The sequence below is a fragment of the Salvia miltiorrhiza genome, chromosome 3, assembly GCF_028751815.1.
Source record: "Salvia miltiorrhiza cultivar Shanhuang (shh) chromosome 3, IMPLAD_Smil_shh, whole genome shotgun sequence".
Taxonomy (NCBI): Eukaryota; Viridiplantae; Streptophyta; class Magnoliopsida; order Lamiales; family Lamiaceae; genus Salvia; species Salvia miltiorrhiza.
In genome coordinates this window covers 55837971-55852339 of record NC_080389.1, presented here as the reverse complement: position 1 = coordinate 55852339, position 14369 = coordinate 55837971, and the positions used below count along the sequence as shown (strand labels likewise).

At 36.6% G+C, this 14369-nt stretch overlaps 1 protein-coding gene across 3 annotated transcripts; it reads left to right on the top strand.

The window, feature by feature from the left end:
• Positions 1 to 12390: 12390 nt before the first annotated feature.
• LOC131014556 (BAG family molecular chaperone regulator 1-like) lies at positions 12391 to 14019 on the top strand. Of its 3 annotated transcripts, none has more exons than XM_057942562.1 (6): positions 12391 to 12627; positions 12723 to 12791; positions 12842 to 13066; positions 13131 to 13387; positions 13480 to 13626; positions 13689 to 14019. In XM_057942562.1, exons 3-6 carry the CDS (start codon positions 12877 to 12879, stop codon positions 13866 to 13868), a joined length of 774 nt encoding a protein of 257 aa, XP_057798545.1. In that variant the 5' UTR covers positions 12391 to 12627; positions 12723 to 12791; positions 12842 to 12876; the 3' UTR covers positions 13869 to 14019. The 3 variants fall into 3 exon arrangements, with proteins under 3 accessions (XP_057798545.1, XP_057798546.1, XP_057798544.1); XM_057942563.1 differs by having other exon boundaries at positions 12710 to 12791; XM_057942561.1 differs by having other exon boundaries at positions 12723 to 13066.
• Positions 14020 to 14369: the final 350 nt, after the last annotated feature.

Below are 14369 nucleotides of genomic sequence, written 5' to 3'. Positions count from 1 at the left end.
GTCGGTGCTTATATAGTTAGCGGGAGTAGAAAGGGGCTGCTACCGGGTGTAGCCGGTGGAGGATGGTGATGACCGGATGTAGGCGGTGGGTCTGTGGACACGTGTCGGTTGATTGTTCGATGTATGGAGTCGGTGCAGGATCACACGGTGGCGACGCGAGGTCGTTTGGGTTGACGGTATACGTGGCGCTCTAGGATTGGAGCTTGGAGTTGAACGGGTAGGTCTTAGTGGAGTCTCAGAAGGTGTTTTATCTCTTCTGTTTAGGCTTCATTAAAAGGAACTATAATTAGATAATTTGAGATCACAATTTTCTTAACTCTTTTATTCGCAAATCGTCATACTTTTTCCCCTGCATCCTATCCGCTGCGATAATTTTATTTATGTGTAATAAAACTATATTTATTTTATTATTTTATAGCATGCATGTGATGTTGTTTTTTTATGTTTAATATTCTGTTGTGATTCATTATCTATTACTTCGAGTAATAATATACTTACCTTTGAAATTTTGATAAATTTTATAAATTTAAGACTTTTGGTTGTTGGATTATAATTATCATTGAATAAAACAGTTAAAAGTACTAATACTTAATAGTACAATGTCATACTTTTGCAAAAATAGTAGAAAAAGAAAAATCAAAATACAATATAGATCAGGACTTGAATCAAGACATTTGGACTAAGTCTCTCTCTCACACACACAAATCGGTAGATTTCATGAGAAGTGTGCATTCTTTTCTTTTTCTTTTTCTTTCGAATTTATTTTCAATTTTGGACTTTTTTTTTCCTCTCTCTCTTTGAGAACAGGACAAACTACGATACTTTTTCCGAGGGTGGGCTTTGGTTATTTCTTTTCTTTTTGCAATAACTTGTAAGGTATTTAGTTTGATGAATAAGATTAGGGAGTGATTAAATTATTTTATTTAATTTTTTAATTATAAATAATCACTTAATTGTATAATTAGAATATGAGCTGAGTTATTCGTTACGAACACAATTATATTAACCAAACATTTGATTAAATTGAATTACTTTTATTAATTATTTCTTATCACGCAAATCATATACCTCCTAGATTGTTAAAAAAGACACATTATATTATGCAAGTCTAAAAGATAATTTTGGGATTTAAATTTTTAATCTTTCAATCACGAGTTCTACTTTCTACTAATTAGAATATCATAAGGGAGCAATGCTTTGTTTAGTTTTTTATTGTTCTCTTGTTTAGGTTGTAGGAGAGAGACTCAATGGAGAGAGAGTGGAGAGAGGTGAGGAAAAGAGGGGCAGCCCCAACCCTTTCCGACCGAAATCCGGTGAGGAACTTTTTCTTCCCAAAACCTTGGAAACCCAGTCTGGCGAGTAGGAGAGGTGATAAGAGGTTCGAAACTGCAAAAAGTGGATTCCCACGAACGACGTCTTCGGTTGGAGCGAGACCCTTTGATAGAACAGTCACGTTCTTCTTTAACAACATCCCGGAGGATTGTAGCAATGATTTTCTGAGACGGAAATTCGGATCGGTGGGGAAGGTGGTCGACGTGTTCTGCCCCAAGAAGAAGGATTTAAAAGGAAAACCTTTTGGTTTCGTCAGGTTCCTGGAAGCGGAGCAGCATGTTGGTCTCTTAGAGGATCTTAACAAACTCTGGATTGAGTCGTATAAGATCAGGGTGTATAAACTTAGGTTTGAGAGAGAAAGTCCGGTCGGGAAAGCTGAGAGCAGAGGGGGTTCGGATCAAAGTCCCAGCAACAAAAAGTCTTGTTTGATACCTCAAAGCAAGTGCAAAGAAGGTATTTCTTTCAAAGAGGTACTCACTGGAGAGAAATCCGACTTAAACCCGGTGGATGAAGTGATTCCTTTTCAGCCGACGGAACCTGAGAACGACTGGCTGCATGGATCTTTTACTGGTTTTGTGAAATCGGACTTTTGCTGGGAAGATATTGAAGTTGAAATTAACTGCGAATGTGCAGGGAAACTTAAGGTTATTACCCTTGGTGGGAATCTTGTTCTCATTCAAAAAATAGGAAAACCCACGGTGGAAAGTTCCTTGACGGAGTTGGATGAATGGAGATCCTTTTGGTTCGAGTGGACAAGACCATGGAGTCACACTGATGTTAATCAACATAGAATGGTCTGGACGAGGTGGTTTGGGGTCCCGTTACATGCTTGGAACCCCAGGTTTTTCGACTTAGTTTGCGCTAAAATGGGGCATGTTCTTAAGTTGGAATATGGAACTAAAAGCAGAACTAGACTGGATACGGCTTTTATTCAAATTTCTACCGGCCTTCAATCAATTGATCGAACAGTTCATTGCAAGATCGCAGGAGCCGAGTTTCAAATCAGGATTGAAGAAGTTCACCATCAGGACGAACTACCTTGGGATGAGAATAACAACAGAGAAATCTTGGAGACGAAATCGGAATGGTCGTGGGAATCTGTGTCGGTGGCGCCGGCGGAGGCTCAGATTGGAATCCCAGAGGTCGACGGCGAGGAAGATGACGACCTTTCGAATTCCCATGCAAGAGTCCCCTCGAATCCCACACAAAAACCGTTAGGGCTGCTTCTCCCGAGGCAGATTTTGTTAAAGAGGCGGCAAAAGATTCCTCGGGCGCAATGTCAAAGATTTACTCCCAGGAAGATCTGGGCCACACCCAAAGTTTTGTTGAGGTTTTCCCAAACGGCCCAAAACGCTTTCTGTCCGACCCAAGCCCACAAGATTTTCCTAGATCTGAGGCCCAAAGATCTCTTCCAAGCCCATCTCTTGAGCCTTCGATCCAGCAGAAGGAAAGTCGTGACAGGAGCAGGACTTCTGAAAATGTATTTGAAACAGAAAGTTGTAGCCCGAAGCAAGGTCAAATGGAGAAATTAGGGGTTTTTTCTGAGAAGATCTCGGGCAACGGAGGAGAAGTTTCTCCGACCATCCAAAGCGAGCACCAGGACCCGACCGATCTCGAAGCACCTAAGAAGGTCGGAAACTACAAAAAAGAGGAGTTCTTGCAACGGGGCCGTGGAAAACTCAAGAAAGCCGCTCAAGATCCTAAGACGATATCCAAAAAACTTAGGAAAGCTCAAAAGAAAGGTAAAGAAAAACATAATTGGGGCAACTTTATTGCGGATTTGGAGGCTGATGAGGATCAGGGCAGTGAGAATGATTCACAAAAAGAAGCTCAGCGCGTTTCGACGTTGGCAAACAAAATGGAGAAAGGTTTCGAGATCTGGAACTTCGGGAAATCGCTGGGTCTCGAGAGCAATCTCCCAGATGAGGTTTTGGTGGAACGGATTCTCAATCAACAAAAGAAAGTCACCGAAGGAAAGAAGATGGGAGACGCAAAGGACAGTTATCCATAAAGATTATCTCCTACAATATCAGAGGTCTGGGCAGTTCGGCAAAACAGAGAGACATCGGAGACCTTATCAGAAAGGAGAATTTTGATTTAGGCTTTATCCAGGAAACAAAACTCGATGCTTTTCCCAATCACATCTGCAATTCTTGGTGGGGCGCGAATAACTTTGACACGGCGGTTAGGAATTCGATTGGGAGGTCTGGTGGAATTCTCAGTATTTGGAACAAAGAAAAGTTTGCGGCGTCAAGTTGGTGGGATCTTCCGGGAGCGGTTGTTGTTAACGGACGCTGGCTGACATGTAACATTGCATGCTGTTTTATCAACGTTTATGCACCGATGGTTTTGTCCGAAAAGGTCCAACTGTGGGATTCGATTAGACTGATTGTGGAACAGAACGCTGATAAATTTGTTTGTGTGTTGGGAGATTTTAATGCCATCAGACAACAAGGAGAAAGGGTGGGGAGAAGAGGCTCTTCTTGTACTTCGGATTCCAGAAGTTTCGACTCTTTTATTAGGGGAAGTGAGCTGACGGAGATCCGGACGCAGGGCCGTAAGTTTACCTGGTATCAACCCAATGGAGACTGTAAGAGTAAACTGGACAGGTTCCTTGTGAATTCCCGCTGGTTGTCGGAATGGCCTTCTTCGCATGGACGGGGACTTCAAAGATCGATCTCCGATCATTGTCCAATTCTGCTGTCGACAAAATCTGTCGATTGGGGACCAAAACCATTCCGCTTCGTTAATGCTTGGACTTCTCACCCCGATTTCTTGAAGGTGGTGGAAAAGGCGTGGAAGGAGGGGAGCTACACGGGATGGAGTTGTTTTGTTTTTAAAGAAAAATTAAAGAAGCTGAAAACAGAGTTGAAGGAATGGAAAAAGAACTCTTTTGGCAACATTGACCATTCCATCAAATCCCTCAAAGATGAACTGCAAACCTTAGATGCGATCGACGACACCTTTGGATTGGAGGAGGCGGAAATCATCAAGAGAAATGAAATAAAAGCCCACATCATCATTCAGTCAAGGAAAAAGTCTAGTCTTCTTCACCAGAAAGCAAAGGCGAGATGGATCAAAGAGGGGGATGTGAACTCTAATTTTTATCATAAAGCAATTGTTGGGCGAAGAAAAAGAAATGAGATCTCTGGGTTGCTTTTTGGAGGACAGTGGATTGACGAGCCGATGATCATTAAAGCAAAAGTGAGAGATCACTTCGAGGCTTTCTTCAAGAGTAGGAATAGAGTAATGCCGCAACTTCCTCCAGATTTTGCTACTCAAATCCTCTCGAATGAAGATCGCATGTGGCTTATTCGCCCTTTCAGCGAAGAGGAGGTCAGGGCTGCTATTTGGAACTGTGAAGGAAATAAGAGCCCCGGACCGAACGGGTTCAACTTCACTTTCTGGAAAAAGTCGTGGGAGCTCCTTAAAGACGATTTTCTGTAGGTTATGAGTGAGTTTCACAAGAACGGCAAAATTCCGAGAGGGTGTAACTCTTCCTTCATTGTCCTTATCCCTAAGAAGGAAGAAGCCATCGCCCTGGAAAAGTTTAGACCTATTTCCCTGATTGGTAGCTTGTATAAGATCATTGCGAAGGTTCTTGCAGGAAGAATGCAAGTTGTTATGGACTCCATCATCTCTGCAAATCAGAGCGCGTTTGTTCAAGGAAGAATGATCCTTGATGGAGTGGTGATTCTCAACGAGGCCATTTTTCAAGCTAGGAAAAAGAAAAGGAGCAGACTGTTCTTTAAAAGTGATTTTGCGAAAGCTTACGATTCTGTGGAATGGGATTTCATTGACATCATGCTGGAGAGAATGAATTTTGACATCACTTGGAGGAAATGGATTGCAGGCTGCCTTTCGTCGGCATCGACAAATGTGCTCGTGAATGGATCTCCATCTGGTGAGTTTCGAATGGAAAGGGGTTTAAGACAAGGCGATCCCTTGTCTCCATTCTTGTTCCTGATCGCGGCCGAGGGATTGCATTCACTTACTACTCGTGCAGTTGAAAGAGATCTGTTGAAGCCAGCTGAGATCGGGAAAGATAAAATCAGGATTTCCCACCTTCAATATGCCGACGATACGATTTTTTTCATGGATGGCCCGGAGCCGAACTCGACAGCGATTAAGCACATTTTGAGCTTGTTTCAGTGGATTTTCGGAATGGCAGTGAACTACAATAAAAGCTCCCTCATGGGGATTGAGATTGAAGAAAACAGCTTGATTCATATGGCAGACGATCTCAAATGTAAAGTCAACACAATACCGTTTAACTACCTCGGTATCAAAGTCGGTGGGCGACATAATAAGGTCGTGGATTGGCAATATTTGGTCGACAAAGTCAAGAAAAAAGTTGAAGGGTGGAAGAACAGTAAACTCTCTCTCGCGGGCAGATGCACTTTGGTGAAATCTGTTTTGCAAGTCATTCCCATTTACCAACTTTCCTTCTCTCCAATTCCGAAGGCCACGGTGAGAGCTCTTAATTCTATCTTTTGTCAATTTCTGTGGGGGGGAAGGGGAGAGCGTTCAGGTTCAATTCCTTGGGTGAATTGGAAGGAGCTCTGTTTTGATCTTGATGAAGGGGGACTTGGCTTTAAAAATGTTGATTGGTTCAATGGCGCCTTGGTGATGAAATGGATGTGGAGATTTTTGGTTGAGAAGGATCATCTGTGGGCAAAAGTTATCTCCTCAATCTATGGAGAATTGAAGTGGGGGGTGGCGGAGGGTACGGAGGATCGAATTTGAAGGAGGGGCGGATGGTGGGGAAAAATTGTGGGTCTTGCAACGGGGTCGAGTGGTGATTGGTTCAAAAAAAATTTGAGACGAGCGGTTGGAGAAGGGGGGGAGACTCTGTTCTGGTCGCAGGTTTGGTTGGGAGAACGAACCCTCAAAGATGATTTTCCCAGACTGTTCTGGCTTTCCGAAGATAGGGAGGCATCCATCAGGGACATGGGGAAATGGTGCAATGGGAGCTGGGTTTGGGAGATTAAGTGGAGGCGTCAGTTGAGGGAGAGGGAAGCTGAGATGGTAAACTCTCTCATGGGTGAACTTTCTCAATTTTTTCCTTGTGCAGATAGGAATGATAAATGGGAGTGGATTGATGATAAGAACGGAGTGTACTCTACAAAATCAGCTTATCTTGCAATCAAGCTTCAAAACTAGAGGCACCCGACGACAACTAAAGATCCCAGTGTTTTCCAAAATGTTTGGAAAGCTCCTGCTACGCAGAAAGCTAGGATGACAGCTTGGAGAGCTCTCAAGAATAGACTCCCAACCTGCGATAACATGGTCAAGAGGAACGTCGAACTGGATTTCGTTGAAAGGAGCTGCGCTGCCTGCTTCCATACTACCGAGACGGCAAATCACCTTTTCCTCCGTTGTCCGAAGTCCGAAGTCCGAAGCAGTTTGGGATTCCCTACAGCGGTGGATTGGCATTTACTCGGCCCGACCGGCAACTATTGAGGATCACTTCACAGCCTTCATTTTTCTGGGAAAAGGTAAGAAAAGCAGACAATTCTTGAAGGCTCTTTGGAGTTGTACGATCTGGGTTTTGTGGAGACGAAGGAATGAAGGTCGGTTCGAAGGAAAGGCTTGGGATATCAATGGAGTTGATATTAAAACTAGAATGTGGAGTTGGATTTCTATCTTTGAGTTACTTGATTGGAATGATTCCTTCTCTTCTTGGTGCTCCGGAAATCTTTCGAGCACTCTGTGTATTTAATTGGGGCATCTCTGATGCCTTTCATGTTTAATGAAATCTTTTTCTGATAAAAAAAAAATGCTTTGTTTAGTTTTTAGCATCAAAGAATAGCTATAGTAAAATTAAGTTTTAAGTAAAACAACAATTTAACAGGATATAACATGAGAGGAGTCTCGACTCAAGTCTAGTCCACAGCACATCCCTCCACCAACCTAAAAAGAAAAGATAAAGATGAGATTGTGTGTGTGTAAGCGTTAAGGGTTTATGTCCAAAGTTAAAGGTTTTGGGTTCGAGTTCCATGTGAGTCATGTGACGTGGTCTTTAAATTTATTTATTTAATACTGGGTTTCTAACCCATGCCCTTTAAAGGTGAAAACGAGGCACCGCTTTAAACCACTACACCACAATACAACTTTAGTTATTATATCTCAAAAGTAATATACATACGTTCAAAAATGGGTCGGGTCGTCCCACATAGGATGCGGACTCCCGCATGCAAGTCCATCCCATAGTAGAATTGTTAATGATGAGATCAAATTTCTAGAGTTTGAATCGTGGCCTTTAAAATTTCTATTCTATTCAATAAAAAGTGTTTGTTATTATGTGTGTTGGTGCATTAACATTTAAGATTTTTAAGTTATATAAATGCGGATTTTTTATATAATGGTTGTAAATATTTGTTCATATTTATTTGATATATAAAGTTTAAGATATTTATTATTAATACAATATATAAATGACAAGAATATTACTTCCTTCATCCCACTATAAGTGGCTCAAAACTTTCCGGCACGAAAATTAAGGAGAATGTGTAAATCGGTTAAATGTGTAAATTGGTTAAAAGTAATAGGAAATATATTTTTTTAAGAGTTAACTTTTTCCATTTATAGAAACAGGCCATTCATTGTGGAATGATCTAAAATGGAATACAGACCACTTTTAGTGGGATTAAGGGAGTATTATATAATAATCAATTGAAATTTATTGGCTAATTGTAATGAGAAATCTATTAGAGTATGAGTGTTCTTTTGGAGGAAAAGTTACATTTTTACAAATTTGTCGTAACATTTGGGTTTTATATTTATAAACTATAATTAAAGAAAACAACAGAAGCGGCCCTGGTATCCACCAACAACAACCTCATCTACGGCCGAGGATTAGTTACGTTTCTGGCGGCCTGATCCTGCGGTCCAAAAATGTCGGCGGCAAATATAGAAAGATGTAAATTTATAGTAATTGTTGAAAATGTTTGATTGTTTTATTTTATGAGTAGTGCTATTTATACATATTATGTATATACATGGATATTATAGTAATTTTACATAATTAATGATTAACATTTAATTAGTGCTAATTAATTGAAATAGTATTTTACCTATCTAACCTTAATCGATAATTTAGGTAAATTAGCAAAAGTCAAGTTTCATCTTTCCATAATAATTAAAGAATTGTCATGATAATTATATTATACTAATTTACTTTACTAAATGACTAATTTAATATTAAACAAATGACATATCCGTCAATATAATATCTTCCCACTAGACGACTCACTAATTTTTCCTATATTTTACTTAATTGGATTGTTTAATTTGTTTACTTATTTTTATTTGATTGAAATTAACATTTCAGGAAAATTATAAAAAATTTCCTATATTTTACTTATTTTTATTCGATTGAAATTAATTGTTTTTTTACTTATTGTTTAAAAAACTTGGCAAAAAAATAAAGGACTCAGTTAAAAGTGAAGGAAGAAGAAATGAATGCAATTGGCGTTAAGGGGATTTAAACTTATTTTTTTACACAATATTCTATATTTTTTAATTAATTTATAATATAGTACTAATGTGACATAATTCTCGAAACTATACTATTTTCTTACTAGCTATAATATTTTTAAAATTTTAACATTTATATATAATCTTATCTTTTTATAAACTACGGATATATTGTTCTAACACTTAAAGGATATGATAGGGTATCGAGCCCTCAACGATGGCGGGTGAGTGTCGGATGCCACGTGCGGTTGAGTAGCCCTATTATCTTATTTATTTATGCAATTATGACGTGCAATAAAAATTTGAGCATATTCAAACAATTCTAGTGCTTAATTGCATAATTATAATTATTTGTATAATTTTCAAGCAACTTAAGATGATTTATTTTCAAGAAACAAGCATCCAAAACTAGTGATGCCTATTAAATTATTAAATTGAGGTTTTTTATAAAAGAAAAAGTAAAAAAATCCCTTGAGAGCACAAAACGCAGACTAAGGGCACGAAACTCGAAAAGAGATCGTTAAACAATGAAACCTGAAGACACTAGCGATCCCATAAAACTAGTGATGCCTATAAACAACCTGAAATGCTATTTTAAATGCTCAAAAACCAATTAAGACTATCTTTCTTCTCTCTCTCTCACACACACACACAAAAAAAATCAAATTAAGACTCTCTCAAATTGCATGTAAATTATGACACAAGGTATTAACGAAGATAAGTACAAGCTCTATTGTTTTATGTTTTTAAGTTTAGGGCTAATAAGTCACCACAAGGTTAATGTTCGAAGTATAATTTAATAATGGATAAATATCATTTTATATCTCAAATTATTTTCGCACTATCAATTATATTTTGAACTATCGAAAATTATTTTTAAACCTTAAATTATTAATTTTGTATTAATTGTATCATTCGTTCATTTTTTTTTCTCCAAAAATTTGACGTGGCTCACGTACGGGATACCACGATCTATTTATAATTATTCTTTTTTAACTTACATTATATAAAACGACGTGCTTATATGGCCTACTAATTAAAAAATCAAAGGGTAAAAAATGGATAAAGGGGACAATTGATACAAAATTGAAAGTTCAAGATTTAAAAAATTATTTTCGATAGTTCGGGATATAATTGATAGTGCGAAAATTGTTTGGGGTTTAAAGTGATATTTACCCTTTAATAATTAATTATAGTAATAATTTCATAATAAAATATAGATTCCAAAATTGCGTTCAATATAATAACATGATAGTCTAGATTTTCAGCTAATAAAAATAATAAAATTATTCATTAAAAAAATTGTTTATTGCATAAAGTAATTATAAATTGATTTTTTTTAAGGGTATAAATTGAAATTTCAATAGATGTATGTAACATTTTATCAGTAGTCAGACTTAACCCCAAACAGAGGATTTAAGTCACTTTTAATACTAAGAAAATTGATTGCTTAATTAATAGTGATTTCTTTCAAGTTTTAATTAATAGGGGTATATTTCAAAATCACCAATATCTAATTTTTTATACCACAATATATTTTTTATAAAATAATCGAACAATATGATCAATTTGGGACATTATTCTCACAATTATAGCGATTTGTTTCAATTTTATAATATCTTATTTGAATTTCACTAATACCTTATATTTGATAAATTTAAAAAATGATCGAACAGCGTGGTCAATATGTGATACTATTCTCACCATTATACATACTCATATTATTTTTTTGATCTTTATTTCCAATTTCACCAATACTTTACAAAGTATTGCACTACACTATAGTTTTTTTATATATAAAATAATTAAACAATGTTGTGAATTTGTGACACTATTCTTACTATTATATCCAATTTTATTACTTTATTCTTTATTTTCAATTTCAATAATATCTTATAGTTTTTTTTGCACTATACTATATTTTTATAAATTAACCGAACAATGTAATTAATATATTATATTACAATAAATTATTGTCTTAGTTATATTCATTTCAATTTAATAATTTATAGTGTTAGTTTCACTATTATATTAGTATAATTTTGGATACTCTAGCTAATATATTATAGTCTAAATTTTCACAAATCAAGAATTAGTTTTAACTTAGATAATAGTATAATTAATTAATAATATCATCCAAAAATTATATACGATTAATTCATAAAAGAAATTGTTGCATATCTATTATTGTTAGTTAGAATTTTAAGGAATAAATTAATGGTTTATATAATTGTTTAAATAAAGGAAATAGTAAAATAAAATTGTCCACCACCATATATATTTGCCAAAGAGTAGGAGGGGTAAATTAGCCTTTGAATTACATAATTAATGCTCGAACCTTTCTAAAATTAACTGAACCCATATAGTGAAAATTTGAAGGGTATTATGTATATCCATATTATGTATGCATAGATTAATTGTTATTTTATTTGATTTCTAATGGGCAGGTATGTTAATTAACAAACAATTTTGTTTTAAGTCAACGATGCTAAAATATGTAGCAACGATATTAAAATATCGAGAGTAGTTTCATAAATCTTGAATTTGAGCAACTAAGTTTGACTTGGGACTTTTTGTTAAAGCACCGACTTGAGACCTATTATAATTCCCATTAGGCAAATGAACTAAATGAGATTACATAATTCCCGAACCTTCAAGACCTCTATATATATTTTCCCTAAAAAAAAAAGAGCCCCCCCTCTCTCTCTATATATATATATCCGATTTCACTCGAATATCTAAATACTCTTTTAATTTTTTTTTCTTTCTTTCTTTAAAACTCTGAATCTTAATCATAATATTTTACTAATTAATTATGTATAAGACTTATCAGCCTCAGTGGTACAAAATACTTTGTTACATACTTTTCGCGATTATTACATGATTTTGAAAAATTATGTAAATTAGGAAAAGTGTGTAATCATATTTTATGTTGTTACACACTATATGAATATTTTGATCAAAAGTATTATTTTTATAATTTTATCCACATAACTAGAAGATTTGTTTACAATATTATTTTGACTAAATTGAAACGTTGCTCTTAATTTATATCTTACTTATATCTTACTATCATTTTAGTTAGAGGGATAAAAAGCAAACATGTATTCCATTCGTCCTCATAAAAAATATTCAATTTATCATTTTCTTTTGACCTTATAAAATGTATTCAATTTATTTTTAGTAAGTTTTTCATTCACAATAAATTAAGTGTGATCTTTACTTCACTTACGACACATTCAACTAATTTATTAAAATTCGTATCATTTACAAAGAGTTACTTTTTTTATAAGGACGGAGGGGGAGTATTATATATACGCTGAGTACCTTTGAAATCACCAGGTTATGTAAATGACACGTGAAGCCATATTAATTGATTTTCACAGTAAATTTGAGTTTGTGTAGCACACCATTTCCTTAAGTAGTCTTAATTTTATTTTTCCAAAATTTAAAGCGTTTGAACGTGAGACACTTCTCCGACTTAATTATTTTAAACATTTTTACGATAACTTTATTGGGTAAGTTTTGTAAGTAATAAATTCTCTAGTTGTAGTAATGATTTAAGCTCCATATTTTATTCTGTTTGCTATCCATACATTTTCTTTACATGGCTGATCACTCTCTTTCTTCTGCAGTCTTGTTTCTCCAGCCAACCGGAGAGAGAGAGAGAGAGACAGACAGACCACCCTACTAAACAAAGCTTAATAATCATTTAATGGTTGTTTTTTTTATTCAATCATTTCTTGGCTGACATTGATTTTCACGACGAATCTCCACCGACCTAATCGATTGAATATATATTCTTGGCAGAGCGAGGTGAATTGATTTTTCAGCACATTCATCTATTTTTGTCGGAGATCTGAATTTCTTATTTCCTTTCAACATTTGCGGTTTTGAGCTGGTTTTTGCAGATATATACAGTTAGCCGTCAGGATCCGGACAGTGATTATTTCATGTAAGAAACGGATTGGATACATAGCCTCCCATTCTAAATCACCTGGATATCTCAACAATCTATTTAATTAGTAGCACAGAGTTGTGTGTGTGTCGGCAAGGAATTGGAAAATGACGAGCATCAATCCGCAAACCAACGGCGGCTTGGGCTTGAGAGAGTGGGAGCTGAGGCCCGGCGGAATGCTGGTCCAGAAACGCACCGACGCCGACCAAAACCGCGTGCCGCCGCCCACCATCCGCGTCCGGGTGAAATACGCTTCGATTTATCACGAAATCCATATCAGCTCACAAGCCACATTCGGTAATTAATTTTATTCTTCTTCCTTCCTCCTCCTCAAATTCAAATACTAATTTAACAATTACAGGGGAGTTGAAGAAGATGCTGACGGGGCGGACGGGGCTGCACCACGAGGATCAGAAGCTGGTATTCAAGGAGAAAGAGCGAGATTCCAAGGCATTTCTGGACACTGCGGGCGTTAAGGACAAATCGAAGATGGTGTTGGAGGAGGATCCCATTAGCCAAGAGAAGAGGTATTTGGAGATGAGGAAGACCGCCATTTTCGAAAAGGCTGCTAAAATTGTCTCCCAGATCAGCTTAGACCTCGATCGGCTTGCTGCCCAGGTCACACTCATTCAATCTACATCTATATATAATTAATTAATTAATTAATGTTTGTAATTATAGGTATATATTTTCCGATTGTGCGTGCTTAGGTTTCAGACCTGGAATCTGCGATTTCTAGAGGTGGGAAGGTGGCTGAGAAGGATGTGGTGAGTCTGGTGGAGTTGCTGATGAACGAGTTGCTCAAATTGGAGAGCATCACTGCTGATGGTGATGTCAAACTACAGAAGAAAATGCAGGTTTGCTCACATTTTCATCTCCAGCTAATTATTTGCAAAATTTGATTAATGAATTTTGGAAGGTGAGGAGAGTGCACAAGTATGTGGAAGCTCTTGATTTGATGAAGATGAAGCTAGTGGCTGTGCAGCAACAGCAAGCGGTGGTGATCACCACGCACTGGGAGACGTTCGACTCGATTCCAACGACATCGAAACAAGGCCAGGAGGGGCAACCTAGTAATTTCACATGGAATTTGCTTTGAGTAGAGACTTGTGTGCTTGCTTTCTATCAACTCTCCTATTCTTTTGTGTATTTCATGTGTCCTTGTGAGACTACTATTGTTACGTTGTTAATTGCTCTCATAATCACTTCTAAGTTGAACCTTCTTAGATATAATATCGTGTTTAAGTCAATCCTACTTTTGTGTTGTTGTGAAAGAAAATTCAAAATATTGAGTAAGAATAATTATTAGTGGTATATACCTTGCTTCCTAAATAGGGCACATAAAGACAAATGGAACATGAACAAGTGAACCACTCAACTGATGGATACAAGGACAGGTAGGTGCAGATGAATGATGAGATTGCATTAGTTTAACCATAAACCAATGATTTCTGCTTATAATTTATTTTATTAACCACATTTTTCTAGATGCAATTAGTGTTGTATGTCAGGATTTATAACCTGGCCTTGAGTAGCAAGGAAGACTACATTTAGCAATTACCGAATTTGGCAGCAAATCTCCAACTTTAATTTGGACATT

Bases quoted from the DNA above. Each gene is read 5' to 3' on its own strand.
- LOC131014556 (XM_057942562.1), top strand. From the start codon at position 12,877: ATGACGAGCATCAATCCGCAAACCAACGGCGGCTTGGGCTTGAGAGAG. The intron at 13,067-13,130 runs GTAATTAATTTT...TAACAATTACAG, and splicing joins CAGCTCACAAGCCACATTCG to GGGAGTTGAAGAAGATGCTG. The intron at 13,627-13,688 runs GTTTGCTCACAT...GAATTTTGGAAG, and splicing joins AACTACAGAAGAAAATGCAG to GTGAGGAGAGTGCACAAGTA.